This window comes from Piliocolobus tephrosceles, chromosome X (assembly GCF_002776525.5).
Source record: "Piliocolobus tephrosceles isolate RC106 chromosome X, ASM277652v3, whole genome shotgun sequence".
Taxonomy (NCBI): domain Eukaryota; kingdom Metazoa; phylum Chordata; class Mammalia; order Primates; family Cercopithecidae; genus Piliocolobus; species Piliocolobus tephrosceles.
The window spans coordinates 93,452,268-93,472,581 of NC_045455.1; the positions used below are offsets into that span (position 1 = coordinate 93,452,268).

General features: G+C 39.0%; 1 protein-coding gene across 3 annotated transcripts in view; it reads left to right on the top strand.

The window, feature by feature from the left end:
• Positions 1–20,314, top strand: part of MICU2 (mitochondrial calcium uptake 2) — a 111,838-nt gene that overhangs the window by 85,315 nt on the left and 6,209 nt on the right. For all 3 annotated transcript variants that reach the window (XM_026454220.2, XM_026454221.2, XM_026454222.2), the window contains 3 exons: positions 2,836–2,901; positions 7,349–7,446; positions 15,263–15,434. In XM_026454220.2, the coding sequence (XP_026310005.1) occupies positions 2,836–2,901; positions 7,349–7,446; positions 15,263–15,434 (336 nt within the window). The remainder of the gene's footprint in view (positions 1–2,835; positions 2,902–7,348; positions 7,447–15,262; positions 15,435–20,314) is intronic.

The following is a 20,314-nucleotide window of genomic DNA, read 5'->3' on the forward strand; positions in this document are numbered from 1 at the left end:
CGAACTCCTGACCTCAGATGACCATCCATGTCGGCCTCCCAAAGTGCTGGGATTGCAGGCTTGAGCCACTGTGCCTGGCTGTATGTAGCGTCTTCTGTTTGAAATTTTCTTCAAAGAACCAAATAGTTCTTTTCACATCAAAAAAGCATATTTTAAAAGCAGGGATTTATCTTAGCTTATCTAAATGTTTTCCTAGTAGACTTTATTTATTGCTCTCCCCACCATATATGCACTAGAAAAGTAATGAGAATCACTTTAATACCTAAAATATAAATGCAACAAAGTGATTTGAGTAGCAAATGTAAAAGTAATAATGAAGTATGGTAATAAAAGGCTTGTGAAGATGTCCTAAAATACAGATTGCCTCACTTTGTTACTTTTGTGTTTTGTGAATATTCATGTTTTATTAGCATTCAGATCTGAAAACTGTGTTAGTAAGTGTATTGCTTACTTCTTTATCCCAAGAACTCATAAAGTAGCAACTGTCTGTATGAGCTGTTCTCTGTCAGCTAATAATAAAAAATACCAACCGTGATCAAAGCCAGTAATGGTTAATCCATTTAATCTTTACCTTGATCAGTGGTACATGTGCTTATGTGGGATACATGCCAGGGTTTTAGTGCAGTCTTTCTAAACAGTAGATTAATGACAGGTCTGTTTCCTAGTATCGGTTGCTCTTAGGTGGTCCTTTTATTTCACGTTGCTTTCATATTGGTGGGAAGGACTGCACACTTAAGATAGTAGCGTTATAGTTTTGTCATACTAAATACACCTGCTGGAGTTATTTTTAAATAAATGTAGATACCTTTTACATGAGTTATCAGGGAAATGCAAGTTAAAACCACAACAACATACGACTACGCTTAAGAGAATGACCAAAATTGAAAAGACTGGTCACATCAAATGCTGGTGAGGATGTGAAGGAACCAGAATTCACTTTGGAAAATAGTTTGGCAGTTTCTTATAAACAGATCTGTTATCCAAAAAAAGTTAAAACTCAACATCCACAAAATTGAGTTGTAAAAGATGTTTGTGGCATTTTGATTCACAGTAGTCAAAAACTGGAGCCATGAAAACATCTATCAACAGGTGAAGGAATAAATAGTGCTGTATTCATAAAATGTAATAAAACGCAACAATAAATGGCAACAGACTACTGACAGGCAAACAACACGGGTGAATCTCAAGACCATTATGCTGGTGAAAGAAGGCAGGTACAAAAGAATACATGCTATTTAATTTGATTTAGTTCAGTTTCTAAACTAGGAGAAACTAATTTAGGTGGGGAAAACAGAACTGTCTCTGTGGGAACAAGAATAAAAGAGAAACCAGGATTGACTGGGAAGAGACACAAAGAAACTTTGTCAAAATTGTATGGCTGATATCTGTACATTTTAATATATGTAATTTTTCCTGAAGAGCTGTAAATAATAATTGGGAGGGGGACAGGGAGCAGGCAGAGGTACAGATGAGCCAGGAATGGCAGAATACTGATAATTATTGAAGATAAATAATGTTTATATGGTGACTTACTGTAGAATTATGTTCATTTGACTTATGTTTGAAATTTTCTGTAATAAAAATTTTTAAGAGGTTCCAGGGGAATAAGCACAGGGAGAAATGTTTGGATATTGAACTTGGCATTATTTGATTGTCAACTTTTAAAATAAAAGGCAAAATAGATATAAAGCTTTTTAACTTTTTTCCCTAAAATAAATAAGTAGGGGAAAGGGGGGCATTGAAAACTGGCTGAGAGATTTAGAGAACTAGAAATAAACCACTTGCCTAAAACAAACATAATAGAAGTAGCTAAATTTGAAATAATTAATATGGAATTAATTGCAGCAGTTTTCAAACTGTTAAATAGCCTAGAAAAAAATGGATAGAGATTTGTCTCCTAATTGATTTGAATCCATAGTTTGGGATTTTGTCTACATCTGATTCTTTTAAAATGCTTTCTTTTTTAAATTTGCTTTCCATATGAGGATTGATACAAATGATTCTGAAAGGCAGGTAGGTTTTTTAATGTACTCAATTTCAAAGTACTATTTACAACATCCTAATGAGCAGAAATGTAAGTCTTTAAATTATTTTAATGTTTTTTAAATGCATAAAGGGAAAAGGAAGACTATGTGTATGAAATAAATAGCTTTTTAAAAATTATAGGCCGGGCGCAGTGGCTCATACCTGTAATCCCAGCACTTTGGGAGGCTGAGGCGGGTGGATCACGAGGTCAGGAGATCGAAACCATCCTGGCTAACACGGTGAAACCCCGTCTCTACTAAAAATACAAAAAAATTAGCTGGGCGTGGTGGCAGGTGCCTGTAGTCCCAGCTACTCAGGAGGCTGAGGCAGGAGAATGGCATGAACCTAGGAGGCGGAGCTTGCAGTGAGCCGAGATCATGCCACTGCACTCCAGCCTGGGCGACAGAGCGAGACTCTGTCTCAAAAGAAAAAAAAAACCTATTTGCTTGAAAATGTTGCCATAAACTAGTGATACAACTAATTATGAATAAAAATTCTCTTGAAAGGACAGCATAATCTTGAAGTTCTTATAGAGTGCTGCCTAAGATCATGTATCTATTAAATAAGCTAGCTTTCTTAGTAGAAAATTGTAGTAATAATATTGTTAATACTTTTGTTATCTCTTTTGTCCTTTGATTTTTACATTGTCTAAGAGAAAAAATAGGAGTTATGATTAGAAAGTATTTAAGTCAATATTTAGCAAACAACTAGTATATATTTTATAACAACAACAAGTTGGCATCTGTTTTTTAGGTTGTTTTGAAAAATCTGGTAGGCACACATGTAAACTCACGTTTGCAATCTTTATAGCTGCAGAAGATCATAAGTAAACAAGATGACGTGATGACAGTGAAAACTAATGAAACTGGATCTCAGGTATGTACAGATGATTTCCAAACAATTGATATTTATAATAGCTACTCTATTCTGTTTGTTCAGATATTCCCAATATTTACCAATAGATATGGTATCAGCAATTTAATTTTTTTAATGGTCATGCACCACATAACTTTACAGTCAGCAGCAGAGTGCATATACGTGGTGGTCTGAACAGTAGGCTGTACTGTATAGCAGAGGTGTGTAGTGGGGTATGCCATCGAGGTTTGTGTAAGTACACTCTGATGTTCGCACAGTGACAATCACTGAACAATGCATTTCTCAGCAATACATGACTATTTTAAATATATGTGCTCTATTTACATGTTCCTGAACTCAGGTAGTGCACAGGAGTGTGTAGGTAGAACAGAATTTCCCTCCCAGTCACACAGTTCTCCTCCCTGGGCAATTATTGCTTTCAGTTTCTTGTGTATTCTTCAGAGAGATTTTTATGCATATATAAGTATACAGGTAAATAAGTAGATACATCTATATTATTTTTTCTGTTTTAATATAAGCGGTAACATACTATGCATTGTTCCACACTCTTCTTTTTTAAGTTAATATATGTAAAAATGTCTTTTTTTTTTTTTTTTTTTTTTTTTTTTTTTGATACAGAGTCTCACTCAGTCTCCCAGGCTAGAGTGCAGTGGCACGATCTTGGCTCACTGCCTTGGCAGCCACTGCCTTGGCTCACGATCTTGGCTCCACCTTCCCAGTTCAAGCGATTCTCCTGCCTCTGCCTCCCAAGAAGCTGGGATTACAGGTGCATGCCACCCACACCCAGCTAATTTTTTGTGTTTAGTAGAGATGGGGTTTCACCATGTTGGTCAGGCTGGTCTCAAACTCCTGACCTCTCGTGATCCGTCCACCTCAGCCTCCCGAATTGGTGGGATTACAGGTGTGAGCTACTGTGCCCCGCCCGTACTTTTTTTAAAAGCACTCATTAAAACAAATAGGGCAGGGAGGTGGGCATTGAACTTGGTAAAGAGCATCTACAAAAAACCTACAGCTAACTTACTTATTGATGAAAGACCGAATTATTTTCTGCTAACATCAGGAGCAAGGCAAGGATGTTCATTCTTGCTACTCTTGTGCAATACAGTGTTGAAAGTTCTAGCCACTTCAATAAGGCGAGACAAGGAACTAAAAGGCCTACTGACTGGAAAGTTAGAAATGAAACAGTCTGTTTTCATAGATGGCATTGTCTCTCTAAAAACTCCCGAGGAATCTGCAAAAAAATCACAAAACAAAACAAAACTTCTAGAACTAATAATTGATTTTAGGAAGGTCACCAGGTACAAGAAAAATGTACAAAAATCAGTCACATGTGTATATACTATCAGTGAACACCGGGGACACTAAAAGTTTAAATATAATACCATTTACAGTTTTCAAAAAGTAATGAAATCTCTTCAGCAAATGTTGCTGGTACAACTGGATATCTATGTGTAAAAGAATAAAGTTGGATTCCTATCTCACACCATATATAAAAATTAATTCAAATGGATGTAAGAGCTAAACTTACAGAACTCTTAGAAGAAAACATAAGAGCAAAGCTTCATGGCATTGGATTTGGCAACAGTTTCTCCGATAATGATTTCTAAAATCACAAGCGACAGAAGAAAAATTAGATATATTGGATTTCATCAAAATTAAAAATTTGTCACTTTGGGAGGCTGAGGGGCAGATCACGAGGTCAGGAGATCGAGACCATCCTGGCTAACATGGTGAAACCCTGTCTCTACTAAAAATACAAAAAATTAGTCGGGCCTGGTGGCGGGCACCTGTAGTCCCAGCTCCTCAGGAGACTGAGGCAGGAGAATGGCGTGAACCCAGGAGGCGGAGCTCGCAGGGAGCCTAGATCAAGCCACTGCACTCCAGCCTGGGTGACAGAGTGAGACTCCATCTCAAAAAAAAAAAAAAAAAAAATTAAAAATTTGTGTTCATCAGAGGACACAGTCAAGAGTGTGAAAAGACAACATAATGGAAGAAGATACTTGCAAATCACATATCTAATAAGGGTCTACTATCAGTATATATAAATAACTCTTACAGTTCAACAACAAAGTGATTAACAACCCAATTAAAAACGGGACACAGGACTTCTAATATTTCTCCAAAGAAAATAGGCAAAAACAAGCACATAAAAGGGTACTCAGCACCTTTAATCATTAGTGCAATGCAAATTAAAACCATAGAGAGATATACAACCTTCCAAATGACTAAAAACAAACCACTGACACACTGGATGGTTGCAAGGATGCAGAGAAACTGAATCACTCATTGCTAGTGGGAATGTAAAACCACCACTCTGGAAAATGTGATTGTGCTCCTGGGATTGTACCCGAGAGATTAAAACCTATGTTCGTACACAAATGTTCTTAGCAGCTCAATTTGGCAGCATCCAGCCCAAACTGGAAACAATCTAGATATCTTTTGGTGAATAAACTGTGGGACTCCATTACCATGAAATACTGCTCTGCAATAAGAAGAAACACAATTGATATGGCAGTGAGTCTCCAGAGAGTTATGCTGAGGAAAAAAAAAATGCCAGTACTTAAAAGTTACAAACTGTATGGTTCTATTTATATAACATATTTGAAATGACAACATTATGCAAATGGAGAATTCATTAATAGTTGTCAGAGGGTGGGAGCTGCAGGAAAGCTGCTGTGGCTATAAAAGCAACCTGAGGGATCCTTGTGGTGAAGGAATGTTCTGTATGTTGACTGTGAAGTTGTGATATTTTACCATAGTTACGTAAGATGCCTCCATTGGAGTAAAGGCAGAGCATCTTTTTGTATTGTTTCTTACTTAGCATTGCGTGTGTGAAATCCGTAGTTACCGCAACATAAAAAGGTAGTTTCTTTAAAGGTCTCGTGAGGAATACTCATTTGTTCCTTGGGTTATCAGTTCTTCTAGACTGGGTTTTTGTGCCTTTTGCCTGATTTGTTCTTTTGCTATTTCTTGCTACAGTGTCTTTGTATAGTTGTCATGCCTTATATTTTCCTCATGCTCATGCTCTATCCAGAGCCTCTCTGCTCTGGTAGAGCACGAATGAGAGTCTCCTTAATACTCTTCCCACCCTATCTAGAACTAATTTATCTTTTCCCCTGAGCTGCAGGTGATGCATTTGGTCCACCATTTTGTATACTAACGGAGAGAAGGGAGTTCCCTGGTCTAAATGTAACCATTACTAGAGCACCTAGACTCCACGTCTCTCTGTGATTCTATTAAAATGTCCCAGACCACAGCCCACTCCACCCTCCCAGGTGTATCCCATTCTGATTATTCCCTCAGTTTAGCATAGTGCCCTGAAAGACAGAAGCCCTTGCAGCCCTTCTTCACTCTGCTCGAGTCCCACCAAGCTCAGGGAGGACCTTCTTCTAGAGAGTTTGCCATGACCTGTCTCAGGGTTGTCTTCTCACCCTGGTAATCTACTTAGCACAGAATTCAAGGTGTTGATGAATTCCTCTGAAGGCAGTAATCTGACATCCCCCTTCTACTTCTGAGAAGCAGGGTTGGAGTGGTGTCGGATTAGGAGATACGCTAACTGTCCCACACCTGAGTCTAGTGTTTCTCTGACTGCTTTTTTTCAAAATTTGTGGCTTAAGCTTGTACCTGCTTTTGTTACTTGGTTGCCAATGGTTTTTTTGTTTGTTTTTTAGCAGTTTTGTTATTTTTGTTATTTTATTAATTAAGAATGTGCAAATCTGCCTCACTGACTACGTTTAATGGAATTCTCATCTGTTTTATAATTAGGAAAAGCGTTTTGTTTCTTGTATTTTGTATTCTTCAGAGATTTTTATGCATATATAAGTATACATGTAAATAAATAGATACATCTGTTATTTTTTCTATGCTTATATGTTTTAATATATAAGCAGTAACATGCTATACATTGTTCCACACTCTTCTTTTTTAAGTTAATATATGTAAAAATGTCTTTTTTTTTTTTTTTTTTTTTGGAGACAGAGCCTCACTCAGTCTCCCAGGCTAGAGTGCAGTGGCGCTCTGAAGAATACAAAAAAAAAGCAAAGTGTTTTGCAAGTATTTCCAACATTCAACAAAAGCTCAAAGACTTTCTTGCTTTAACTTTCTCAGTCCTGCTTCATTAGTAAAGGCCTAGAGATCATATTTTGAATTAACATTTATTTCACTATTCTAAACTTACTTTTTGGCCTGATCTAAGATCTTGTCTCATGCTGAAGTCCACCTTGAGTATTTTAGCCCTTACTGTTTCTTGCCTACTTAGCAAGGATGGTTATGGAGTGTTATGCAAAATAACAGAAGGAATGGCTCTATCCCTCTTTTACAACTTTTGTTGTTGGTGTTGGTGTTGTTGTAAGAAGAATCCTTTCTGGATATTATTCTAAGAGTTCCATTCTACAGATTCTATTTTTCTTATTTATAATTATTTTAAATTATTGTAATTTTTTAATAGGAAGCAACAGTGAAAGAACCTGAAATTAACACAACTCTTCAGATGCATTTCTTTGGAAAAAGAGGACAAAGAAAACTTCACTATAAAGAATTTCGAAGGTAAATGCAAATATTTACATTCATTTAGGGAAATTTTATGGGTAAGAAATAAAGAGAAACAGAATATATTCATTTCCCAGAACTGCAGATCATAAAACTAAAATTCTGTTTGTGGATTTTTGTGGATCTGTATAGTATTTATCTCTGAGAACTATACCTATGAAATAGAAACTAAAATTAGTATGCACAAAATATTCTAACTTATAGAAAATAATATCTGTTTCATAGAATACAGTAATTCTTTTTAGTAACTTATTGTCTGCAACAAAGAACCATGCCCCTAGCAATCAGTTGTTCTTTAGGCAAAACAAACCAACCCAACTTAAAACAACAACCATTTGTCATTTTCATGAGTCTTTGAGTTGATTGGGCAGTTCTCCTGATTGGAACAGGATTGGCTGACCTTGGCTGTACTCTTGCATTTGCAGTCTGCTGATGGGTTCGCTGGCTGCTGGCTTTTCTAAGATGGTCTCAACTGGGACACCTCAGCTCTGCTTCATGTCGTCTCTCATTCTCTAGCACAAGGGTTGGCAAACATTTTCTGCAAAGGCCTAAGGAGTAAATATGGTCTCTGTCACAACTACGCAACTCCATGGTTGCAGTGTGAGAGCAGCCATAAACAGTACATTAACAAATAGACATGACATGTTCCAGTAAAGCTTTCTACTAACATTAGTTTTAAGTACTTCTTTAACCTCCCTAAGCTCATTTCTTTATCTAAAAAGTGGACATAACAATGCTTACCTTATATGATTATTGTAAACATTAAAATACAGTGTCCTGTCTACCATCTTCCCAATGATAATAATTCCATGCACAGTGAGATAGTGCACCTCCCTGTGCTACTCCACTAACCACAGTCTTAAAACAGATATCAAAAAGCAGTACAGAGTAGTGGGAAAAACACTGACTTGGGAGGCAGGAGACCTACATCTTATTCAGCTGAATCTAGTTTAATAAAGATGTATTGAATGTGATATATGCTATTATGTGTCAAATTACCCCTCAAACACTAGGGATAGTACCTTCTGGAAACTAGTAAACATGCAGAAAAACATGTAAACACATTATAGTCAGTGCTTTCTTCGATAAATAGGGTATCTGAGTAGCACGGAGATCACTTAGTGTGCCCTGTGGTGAAGGTTGGGACTCGGTGATCAGGGAAGGCTTTCTGGAAGAAAGACGAAGCTGAATCTTGACACACTAGCAGGGATTAACAGGCAAAAGTGGTTTGGGCAGGGAGGCATTTGAGGGAATGATAACACAGCAGGAGCAAAGACGTAGAGGCATGAAAGTGTGTGGTTTGTAAAGGGAATGAGAAGCAGTAGAGTTGATAAAGCAGTCAGCGTAAGGTGAGGAGACCGGAGGCTGGGAAGTACGTGCTTAGCTGTGTGATGGTTTTATACACCATAAGGTAGAGGTAGCTTGTTGATTAACTCAGTGATGAGAGGCCCTGAAGAAGGCTACGTGAAGGATATTTGGTCAGATGTGCTCATCACTCTGGCAGCAGAGTAAAGGATAGGTTTTATGAGAGAGAAGACCATTCAGATGTTCCAGAAAAGAAGAGCATTGGGCTGGGCGCGGTGGCTCACGCCTGTAACCCCAGCACTTTGGGAGGCCGAGGCAGCAGATCACGAGATCAGGAGATGAGACCATCCTGGCTAACATGGTGAAACCCCATCTCTACTAAAAATACAAAAAAACGCCAGGCGCAGTGGCTCAAGCCTGTAATCCCAGCACTTTGGGAGGCCGAGACGGGCGGATCACGAGGTCAGGATTTCAAGACCATCCTGGCTAATACGGTGAAAACCCGTCTCTACTAAAAAATACAAAAATCTAGCCGGGCGAGGTGGCGGGCGCCTGTAGTCCCAGCTACTTGGGAGGCTGAGGCAGGAGAATGGCGTAAACCCGGGAGGCGGAGCTTGCAGTGAGCTGAGATCCGGCCACTGCACTCCAGCCCGGGCGACAGAGCGAGACTCCGTCTCAAAAAAAAAAAACAAAAACAAAAACAAAAAAATTAGCTGGGCATAGTGGTGGTTACCTGTAGACCCAGCTACTCTGGAGGCTGAGGCAGGAGAAGACATGAACCCGGGAGGCAGAGCTTGCAGTGAGCCGAGATTGCGCCACTGCACTCCAGCCTGGGTGAAAGAGCGAAACTCTGTTTCAAAAAAAAAAAGAAAAGAAAAGAAAGAAGAGCCTTGAACTAGTGTAGTGGCAATAAGGATTTTGAAGTGGAAAAGATTTCCAGACACAGTTAGGAGATAAAATTGTAGGGCTCAGTGATTGATTAGATTTAAGGAATGAAGAAGAATGCATGAAAATCCAAGTGCCTCCTGCACTTCAGCCTGGGTGACACAGTGAGACTGTCAAAAAAAAAAAAAAAAAGAGAAAGAAAGAGAAAAGAACATTAAATCTGGCCGGGCGCAGTGGCTCCTGCCTGTATCCCAGCACTTTGGGAGGCCAAGGCGGGCGGATCACGAAGTCAGGAGTTCAAGGCCAGCCTGGCCAGTGTGGTGCAACCCCATCTCTACTAAAAATACAAAAATTAGCCGGGTGAGGTGGCAGGCACCTGTAATCCCAACTACTTGGGAGGCTGAGTTAGGAGAAGTGCTTGAACCCAGGCAGCAGAGGTTGCAGTGAGCCGAAATTGCGCCACTGCACTCCAGCCTGGGCAGTAGAGTGAGACTCTGTCTCAAAAAAAAAAAAACAACGAAATCTAAGTTTGTGAATTATATCCTAATCCCACTAGTTCCAGTTTACCTGATAGCTACACTGAGTCAATTAAGCTCTGTAGAACAATTTTTTTCAACAAAATTTTAAACCGTACCTCTTCTTTTATATTTAAAATACCCCTCTCTCAATGTTTTTTAAAGTTCCAAAAATATCATCATTTAAAACAAGGAAAGCTATTATCATAATACTGATATTATCATATTACTGATAATTTTTCAAACTATATTCACAGTGATACTAATGTATCACTCCTCTTTACTTTACGATTCCCTAACTAGTTAACTTTTAAGGTTGTTTCTCACCTTACTTTTCTTCACTGGGAATGATTTTATTTAGAATTCTTACTTTAAAGTTTTTTAAATTAGTTCTTTTATAAATTGTGGGCCCTGTGAAATTTGTCATACCATCACGCAGTTTTTTAAACCCAATTAAATTAACAAAAACTTTAAACATGAAAATTTTCAGGAGCTTTCTTAGATATTCCAAAGTGTCCCTAAAGTTAAAATTGTAATTATACTAGGCTGGAATTTATGGCAATCATAAGATATCTTTTACATTTTGCTAAGTCATAAAATAACAGAAAATAGCTTCTAATAATATTTCCAAAAGCTTGCACCAACATACTAGCCAAATTAATCATTGATATTCCACATTTTTTCATATGTATTATTTAGAGCTTATACGTTTGTGTTTCTGGGAGAATAATGTTATAACATGTTTAACTGACGAAGTAAGGAGGCAAAGGCTGAAAATACAGGAGTGACAGGGAATTGCTAGAGGAGCAAGGTCCCTGAAGGGAAGGAAGTACAGGAATACAGATGGGATTCAGAGTGCAGCATGGACAGGAAAAGGGACTCCCCGTCCGTTGTGAAAGGAAGGAGAGGGTGGGGAAAAGGATGCCTGTGGATGCTGTTACAATTTTTAGTGACAATAAGAAAATGAATGAATTGCCGGGTGCGGTGGCTCAAGCCTGTAATCCCAGCACTTTGGGAGGCCGAGACGGGCGGATCACGAGGTCAGGAGATCGAGACCATCCTGGCTAACACGGTGAAATCTCGTCTCTACTAAAAATACAAAAACTAGCCGGGCGAGGTGGCGGGCGCCTGTAGTCCCAGCTACTCGGGGGGCTGAGGCAGGAGAATGGCGTAAATCCGGGAGGCGGAGCTTGCAGTGAGCTGAGATCCGGCCACTGCACTCCAGCCCAGGCAACAGAGCGAGACTCCGCCTCAAAAAAAAAAAAAAAAAAAAAAGAAAATGAATGAATTTATTAAACAATGATTTCTAGTTTCTGTAGGAAGCAGGGGCAAAGTCATATGCTGAGGATAAATAGAAGAGTGTGAAAATGAAATAGCCTCTATGTAAAATCAAGAAGACACATTTCCAGGCTAGCAGAAGAGTGTCTGTAAGGGTCAAGGACCCAGTTGAAAATGTGCACCATGAGTTTGTGCACATACCACTATATACAGTTAGTTATAGTACGGTTTTATTTAAGCCATACTTGAAGAAGGCCTTTTGCAGCCCATTAGAGCTGGGGTTGTGGGTGAGAAAGTGGAAAGCCGTTAAGAACAGAGTCGAGCTGGGCACGGCAGCTCACACCTGTAATCCCAGCACTTTGGGAGGCCAAGGCAGACAGATTGCTTGAGCCCAGGACTTCGACAGCAGCCTGGGCAACACGGCGAAACCTCATCTTTACAAAAGAGACGGGTGTGGAGGTGTGCACCCGTAGGCCAAGTTACTTAGGAGGCTGAGGTGGGGAGGATCACCAGAGTCCAGGGAGGTCAAGGCTGCAGTGAGTCATGATCACACCACTGCACTCCAGCCTGGGCAACAGTGAGACCCTGTCTTAAAAAAAAAAGAAAGAAAGAAAAAGTGAAGTCTGGGCATGAAGAATGAAAATGAAAAGATAGTTACATATCATCCTCAGTACCATCACAGCAACTGGCAGGTGTTTACATGGTGCATGGCATCTTTCTAAGTATTTTCCATATGTATTATCCACCTATCCCTACAAGGTGAGGTTAGTGTCCTCTCTTTATAGCTAGAATCTGATGAGGTTAAGGGACTTGATACAGGATCACATACTTTAGAAACTGAAGAAGCGAGATTCAGGTTTCTCATGAAAGGTTTAAGTGATCATGTGGTTTCTGAAAGAGTTCCAGAGTTCCCTGGTAGGTGGTGGGTGCATTGAATGGGCTTTCAAGTACCAGACTAGGTTACCAGACGGACAGTCATATTCGGTAGATACTACCACGGATCAAGAGAAGCTCATCAGTTGAAGAAAAATTTGTCATTTGTTTTCTGTTTCTTCACTTATACAACTAATCAAAAAGATTTCCCAGATGAAATACCACTTAACCATTTAAGTAAAAACCACAGTGTAATTTAATTCTGTCTTCCAGAATTTTGGTGTGCTTTTATTGTTATGAAAGCAGCAGGGCCGGGTGCCGTGGCTCAAGCCTGTAATCCCAGCACTTTGGGAGGCTGAGACGGGCGGATCACGAGGTCAGGATTTCGAGACCATCCTGGCTAACCCGGTGAAACCCCGTCTCTACTAAAAATACAAAAAAAAAAAAACTAGCCAGGCGAGGTGGCGGCGCCTATAGTCTCAGCTACTCGGGAGGCTGAGGCAGGAGAATGGCGGGAACCCGGGAGGCAGAGCTTGCAGTGAGCTGAGATCTGGCCACCGCACTCCAGCCTGGGCGACAGAGGGAGACTCTGTCTCAAAAAAAAAAAAAAAAAGGAAGCAGCAGATAATTTAAATTGTGAAAATTGAGTTTTCTATCAACCTACGTATTGTTCTGGGGGAAAGCATTGACTCTTGGGCTGCTCAGGCAGCTCCTGACGGCATTTTCCTGCTCTGCATCAGTGCCTTTTGATTTTGTTGTGTTTTTCCAGTCTTTTTTACTCTTCTCTCTTACTCTCTTTGGTGATTTTTCTTCTGCATTTCTTTTCTCTTCTTTTAAGCTCCATGATTAGCCTTAAACATAGTGACCAGAAATAATCCCTGAGTTTATTTCTAGTCTGGCACACTTGACCTCATTTTTTATTCCAGTGAATTTTTTAAACTGAAAATAAACCTTTGACTTAAGATATATAATGGTTAGAGGGAAGAAAATTGGCCTCAAGTCTTCTCGTCAGGAAAAGTTGGGAAGGATATTGATACTGATGTACTTTTTAGGACTGGGATTGTTAAAAGTTCTGAAATACCAAATATTAGTTGAGGATTTCTGAGTTTCATGAAGCGTTTTTATAAATTCAGAGGTGTCTAGAAGCAATGGTGTGCTAGTAAATATGTTTAACAATCATTGTCTCAGGAAAAACAGCCTTGATTTGTAGTGTTTGCCAATTAGTAGTATAAATAAATGCCAATGTCAAGCTCCCCAGCGTGAAGCAGAGATGGGAAGACGTGCACGAAAGACTCAGCCGGTACGCGCCACTCCAGTACATCACTGCCTAAGCAATTCCAATAAGGAAAAACAGATCTCTCCCATTGCTTCCAATTAACCCACTGATTTATAAAGTATGTAATTGGTTCACAATGTGTCTGGCAGCCTTATCTGCTATAAATTTTCCAATTCATATATGCATGTTCAGATCATGTTCCAGGCTTTCATGTTAGAACAAGATAATATGATTTTAGGCTTAAAGGGGAAAGATTATCATCATAACTGGACTTATATTCATTAAAAGTAGATAATTAGGTAAGATTAAAGTAGCTTAATCCAGACAATGTATAGTTTAACAGCAATTAGGTTTATGATATTGCAGCCTCTGGTAGAGGCTCGGATAGAGCCTGAAGAAAAAGCAAAGGAAGGGAACAAGTTAGTGATATTTTTATACCCTGTCTTCTGCTTGCCTCATTCAGTGTACGTTCATTTGCAAGTAAAGCAGACATTTAACAGTTCTAATAAGAATCAATGGAATGTCATTACAGTACACAGGGCAGGAAAACTCAACAAAATAAAAGGCAAAGTATATCAGTAAAATATTTTGTTGATCTATTAGTCCAAACTCGAAGTGCTTCAAATTTTAGATAAAGTTCTGCTTTGACCCAGAAAGAAACATGGCATTGATGAATCCGTGTATTCAGTACATTCAGAAAATGTTTTAAGTAACAAACTCTTGCCTACCATGTAGACAGAAGTCTAAGATCAAACTCCTCCTCCATGCTTTTAAGATTTAAGGGATAAATATAGAACTTCAAGCAAGTAATTTTTTAAGTGATGATTTTTCTCCCACTGAACTGGAATGTCCCTCTTATATCAACCAATGTATATTTTCATTTGAATTTGACATGACAGATAGTACCAATCTTTTAACATGTGGAAAAGTGAATAAAGGGATCTGCAACATATTAAAATTTGTGGAGATGATAATACTTTTCACATGATTTAGGTTATAAATAAAGTGCAACATTTCTGGGTTCTTGTTCAAAGAAGATATATTTTAATCTGATATCTTTTCAACTTGTCCCTTTCCTGGGAAGCCATTGATGACAGTTTGATCAAAGTGCCATGTTGTTTTTATAAGAAAGGAATGTTGAGTCATATCGACATGTATTATTGTCAAAAAGGATTGTGTTTTTAGATAGAGTAAGCTTTTGATGCCAAGCCATTGATTACACTGATTAACTTTGGTATTTGAAAAATATTAGGAAGTAGTAATTATGATTAACATTCTAAAAGCAGTGTCCCACCTCAATTTTAAGTTTATCTGATTATTGATAATTTTTCTGTATTGGAAAAAAACTAGTTTCCATGGAATAGTATTTTCTCTGGATGTATCAAAGCAACATTTTACTTTTTTTTTTAAGTCTTTAGGTTTATCAAAATGTAGGTTGTCAGGTATGACTTATACAAATTGAGTATAGTGAGTTACTGATGGAAGCCAGTGTTGGACTTAGTCAATTTCTCTGCATCCTCCCTCTCCCCACAGTCCTTGCACAGCACTAATGCTTCATCCTGCTCACTATCAGGAGACCTTCACTCAGTAGGTAATAGTGAAGGTACTTTGCAGACCCATTTACAATATTTAAGGTTGAATGCCACTAGTTACTTTACTAATTTCGTATTTTAACATTTAGATTTATGGAAAATTTACAAACAGAGATTCAAGAAATGGAATTCCTTCAGTTTTCTAAAGGTTTGAGTTTCATGAGAAAAGAAGACTTTGCAGAGTGGCTACTTTTTTTCACTAACACTGAAAATAAAGATATTTATTGGAAAAATGTGAGAGAGAAGTTGTCAGCAGGAGAGGTTGGTATACCCTTTTATTATTGCATGTGATAAAGATGAAATAATAAGTTAGACGTGTTTACATAAATAAACTTCTGAATTAACCAAGACTGTGCTACTCTCGATGGTATATAAAATCAACTTGAGGAATGTTCTCTATTTGCTCTTTTCCTGTGAAGGAAAACTACTGCCTAAGACAGAATCCGTCTAGTAATTACAAGTTTTCTATTTCCAGTAAAGTCAAGAATAAGACAAGTATCACCACTATTATTTAATATCATTCTGGAAATCTTAACCAGTCCAAATTAACAAGATTAATTAAAAGAGTATAAAAATGTGAAAGGGGGTAGTAGTTGTCTTTGTTTTTATATGATGCAATTATATGCCTAGAGAACCCAAGAGAATCCAGTAGAAAAATTGGAAACAATAAGAATTCAATAAAGTACCTGTTATGGTGCTAATATATAAGCAGCAGCAGCTCTCCTATATACAGATTACAAGTAGGAAATGGAATGCCATGCGTGTGTGTGTGTATAAATATGAGATGTATGAAATGATGATTGCCAAGCTATTAATAATTATTCATTTACAGTAAGGTTTCAAGTGATTTTTACTTTCTTTCTTTATACCTTTATGTATTGTTCCAAAAAAATGTTTGCAGTGAACATGTATTTTATATAACTTTTTAAAAAGTTACTTCTATTGTAAGAAAAAAGAAAATGCAATAGGAGAACCCAGTTATAATTGCAAGATAAATATATAACAATTAGAAATAAATGTAACAAAAAAAAACTTAATAGCCTTGATAGATATAAAAAGAAAACTTATCTAATTATAAAACATCCCCTATTATTGAATAGAAAGTCTTAGAATTATAAATACAACAATTCTGTCTTCAGTTAGTCTATAAGTGTAATGGTTATATTAGAACAGCCCAAGTTTACTGCAGTTAGAAATTAACCCTGAAATCTCCCTGGCTGACACTGAGTTTCTTAGTCATGCCACATTTCCATTGTGGGCTGATAGGAGTCCCTGTCTGCATAGAGGTCTAGTCCCATTCAGGGTCTGGAGGCTGTGCCATCTTGGAGTTTCATCATCTGGAAGAAGTACCACACTCAGAGGCTGTGGCAGGAAAAGAAGGAGGGAGTCACAATCGAGCAACTAAATGTTTTGGCCTGAAAACATCACCTGACACTTGGCAGTTGACCAGACTAATCGCATAACCCCACCTGAATGCAGGGAGGCAAGGAACTCCAGTCTTTCATATCTGCAGGCATCAGAAAAGAGCCAGATACTGGTGAACACTCTTGGGTTTCAATAAAAATACCATTGAATTCTTGGGAAGAAACTAGACAAGCTATAAAACTTTATATGATCACACCTGTAATACCAGCACTTTGGGAGGCCAAGGCGGGCAGATCATGAGGTAAGGAGATCGAGACCATCCTGCTTAACATGGTGAAACCACATCTCTACTAAAAATACAAAAAATTAGCCAGGCGTGGTGGCAGGCGCCTGTAGTCCCATCTATTCCAGAGGCTGAGGCAGGAGAATGGCATGAACCCGAGATTGGGCCACTGCACTCCAGCCCGGGTGACAGTGCGAGACTCCATGTCAAAAAACAAAACAAAACAAAACAAAAAAACTTTATATGAAAAGAATGTCAACATATTAAAATATATTATCAAACCTTGGTAACTAAAACAGTTTGTTACTGACAATGAATTTGACAGACTCCAGGAATAGACTTAAGCATATGGGAAATTTAGTATTTATGAAATAGTATTTTAAATTAGTTGAGTAAAAGAATTATTAATAAATGGCATTAGGATAATTCACTGACCATCTGAGGGAGAAAATGAACATAAATCTCTATACCGTTCATTACTCTAAAATAAATTTTGGATGAATCAAAAAATTAAATGTTGAAGAAAAAAAATCAGACTGAATAAGTGTAGAATAAAACATGGAAACAGTGTTTCATCTTACGTTATATATCTTTCTAAGCAAAACCCAAAACCTTTCAAAGAAGACTTGAGGAAATACCTAAAAATTAAAATTCTGTTGCCTCACCTCATCCCCTGCAAAAATTATAATCAGAGTCAAAAGAAAAAGTTATCAACATGAGGAAGGGGGAGATATTGATACGTAAAGACCAGTTTTCTTAATTTATAATGGGATCTTTAAAATCAGTAGGGATTGGCTGGGCATGGTGGCTCGTTCCTGTAATCCCAGCACTTTGGGAGGCCAAGGAGGTGGCCCTCTCGAGGTCAGGAGTTCGAGACTAGCCAGGCCAACATGGTGAAACCCCATCTCTACCAAAAAATACAAAAAAAAAGTAGCCGGCCATGGTGCCACACACCTGTAGTCCCAGCCACTCAGGAGGCTGAGGCGGGAGAATTGGATGAACCTGGGAGACAAAGGTTGCGGTGAGCCAAGATGACGCCTGGGCAACAGAGTAAGAATGTCTCAAAAAAAAAAAAAAAAAAAAACAGGTATCAAGAACTACTCCTCCTGAGTATCAAGAACTGTTCCTCCTGAGGAACAGTGCTGTCCACATTTAAAAATGGTCTGAGATTTTTTTCCCTATTTAATATATCACAAGAACCTGAAAAGCAACATGTGAATAACTATAAAGTGTCTGAAATTTTACCACTTTGCAAGTTAGCCTACACAGTTTTATGGATGCTTGCAGAAGATACAAGACTGTTGAGTCAGACACAAAGAATGTTATCATAATGTAGCAACAACAGGAGCAACGTATTTGTGTCAGTTCCCCCTCGCCTCCCAAGCCCCATGGACATGAAGCTGAGAGGCCCAGGTAGATGCTGCCCACACAGCAGATTCACATCAGGCTGAGGATTCTCATCTTAGTGATCTCAGTGTTTTGTTAGGGGCAGTAAACAAGCCTTCCTGAGCTTTGCTGCAGTGGGCGGCATTGTGTATTCATGACACTGGACAGTCAGCAAAGCTGTCCTGTGCTCCTGAGGAACAGTGCTGTCCACTGTACAAACAGTTCTCCTGCCTCAGCCTCCTGAGTAGCTGGGATTACAGGAACACGCCACCACGCCTCGCTAATTTTGTATGTTTAGTAGAGATGGGTTTCACCGTGTTGGCCAGGCTGGTCTCGAACTCCCAGCCTCAGGTGATCTGCCTCGGCCTCCCAAAGTGCTGGGATTACAGGCATGAAATCCTTGAAGATATAATCTGGAACAAAAATGCAGTTGGTGCCTCTGATACATGTACAGAAACGTGAGACCCAGCTGGGCGCGGTGACTCACGCCTGTAATCCCAGCACTTTGGAAGGCCGAGGTGGGCAAATCATGAGGTCAGGAGATTGAGACCATCCTGGCTAACACGGTGAAACCCCGTCTCTACCAAAAATACAAAAAATTAGCCGGACGTCGTGGCGGGCGCCTGTAGTCCCAGCTACTCGGGAGGCAGAGGTAGGAGAATGGCGGGAACCCGGGAGGTGAAGCTTGCAGTGAGCCGAGATCGCACCACTGCACTCCAGCCTAGGCGACAGAATAAGACTCTGTCTCAAAAAAAGGAAAAAAAAAAGAAATGTGAGACTCATGGAGAATGGTCTCCCACAATAAGAAGTTACCTAACAACCCATTAGAAATCTGGGCAAAGGACATAAGCAGGAAACAATAAGAGAAATCCTCAAATGATTAATAAGCATGTGAAAAATGTTTTACTTCATTCACAAAGACATACAAATTCAGGCCAGGCCTATGGCTCCCACCTGTAATTCCAGCAGTTTGGAAGGCCGAGGCACGTGGATCACCTGAGGCCAGGAGTTTGAGACCAGCCTGGCCAACATGGTGAAACCCCATCTCTTCTAAAAATACAAAAATTAGCAGGGCGTGGTGGCACATGCCTGTAATCGCAGCTGCTTGGGAGGCTGAGGCAGAAGAATCCGTTGAATCAGGGAGGCAGAGGTTCTGGTGAGCCAAGATCACGCCACTGCCTCCAGGCTGGGCGACAGAGCAAGACTCCGTAAGACATACAAATTCAAATATTAATAAAATACCATTTTTCATCTATCAGAAAAGCAGACATCAGAAAAGTTACACCCCCCAGTGCCTACTTTGAGGTCATGATAGAAGCAACCACTCTTTTATTTGTACTGATAAATACACTGGTTTTTTTCTTTTTCTTTTTTTCCTCTCTGCCTATCATCTTGTAATATACTGTTAAGAAAGTAAAGCAAGGTACAGAAATACGTGAAGAGATTGTTTCCATTGTGTAAAACGAGATGTGTATGTACATGTATGCACTTTAATAAGAATAGAATATTAGCCAGGCGTGGTGGCTCACACCTATAATCCCAGCACTTTGGGAGGCTGAGGCAAGTGAATCACTTGAGGTCAGGAGTTTGAGACCAACCTGACCAATACGGTGAAACCCCGTCTCTACTAAAAATACAAAAATTAGCCAGACGTGGTGGCATGCACCTGTAGTCCCAGCTACTCGCGACGCTGAGACAAGAGAATTGCTTGAACCTGGGAGGCGAAGGTTGCAGTGAGCCGAGATCGCGCCACTGCACTCCAGCCTGGGTGACAGAGCGAGACTCCGTCTCAAAAAAAAAAAGAAATTTCTGGATGGAGACACAAGAAATTGTTAACTCATTTCTGGGGAATGGAACTGGGAATCAGAGTGGAAGAACTTTTCATCATTTATCCTTCATGTTGTTTCAATTTTTAACCATGTGCACATACTACTTTTTCAAAAACTTTATTGAAATGTTTAAAAATAAAAATATCATGAAGTCACAAAAGCTCTAAACCAGTGAAGACTACACATTACAGAGGGCGTGATCCTGAACATCCCTACAAAGAGAAACTTTTTTTTTTCAGGTAGGGAAGAATTTACTTTCTTTTTTTTTTTTTTTTTTT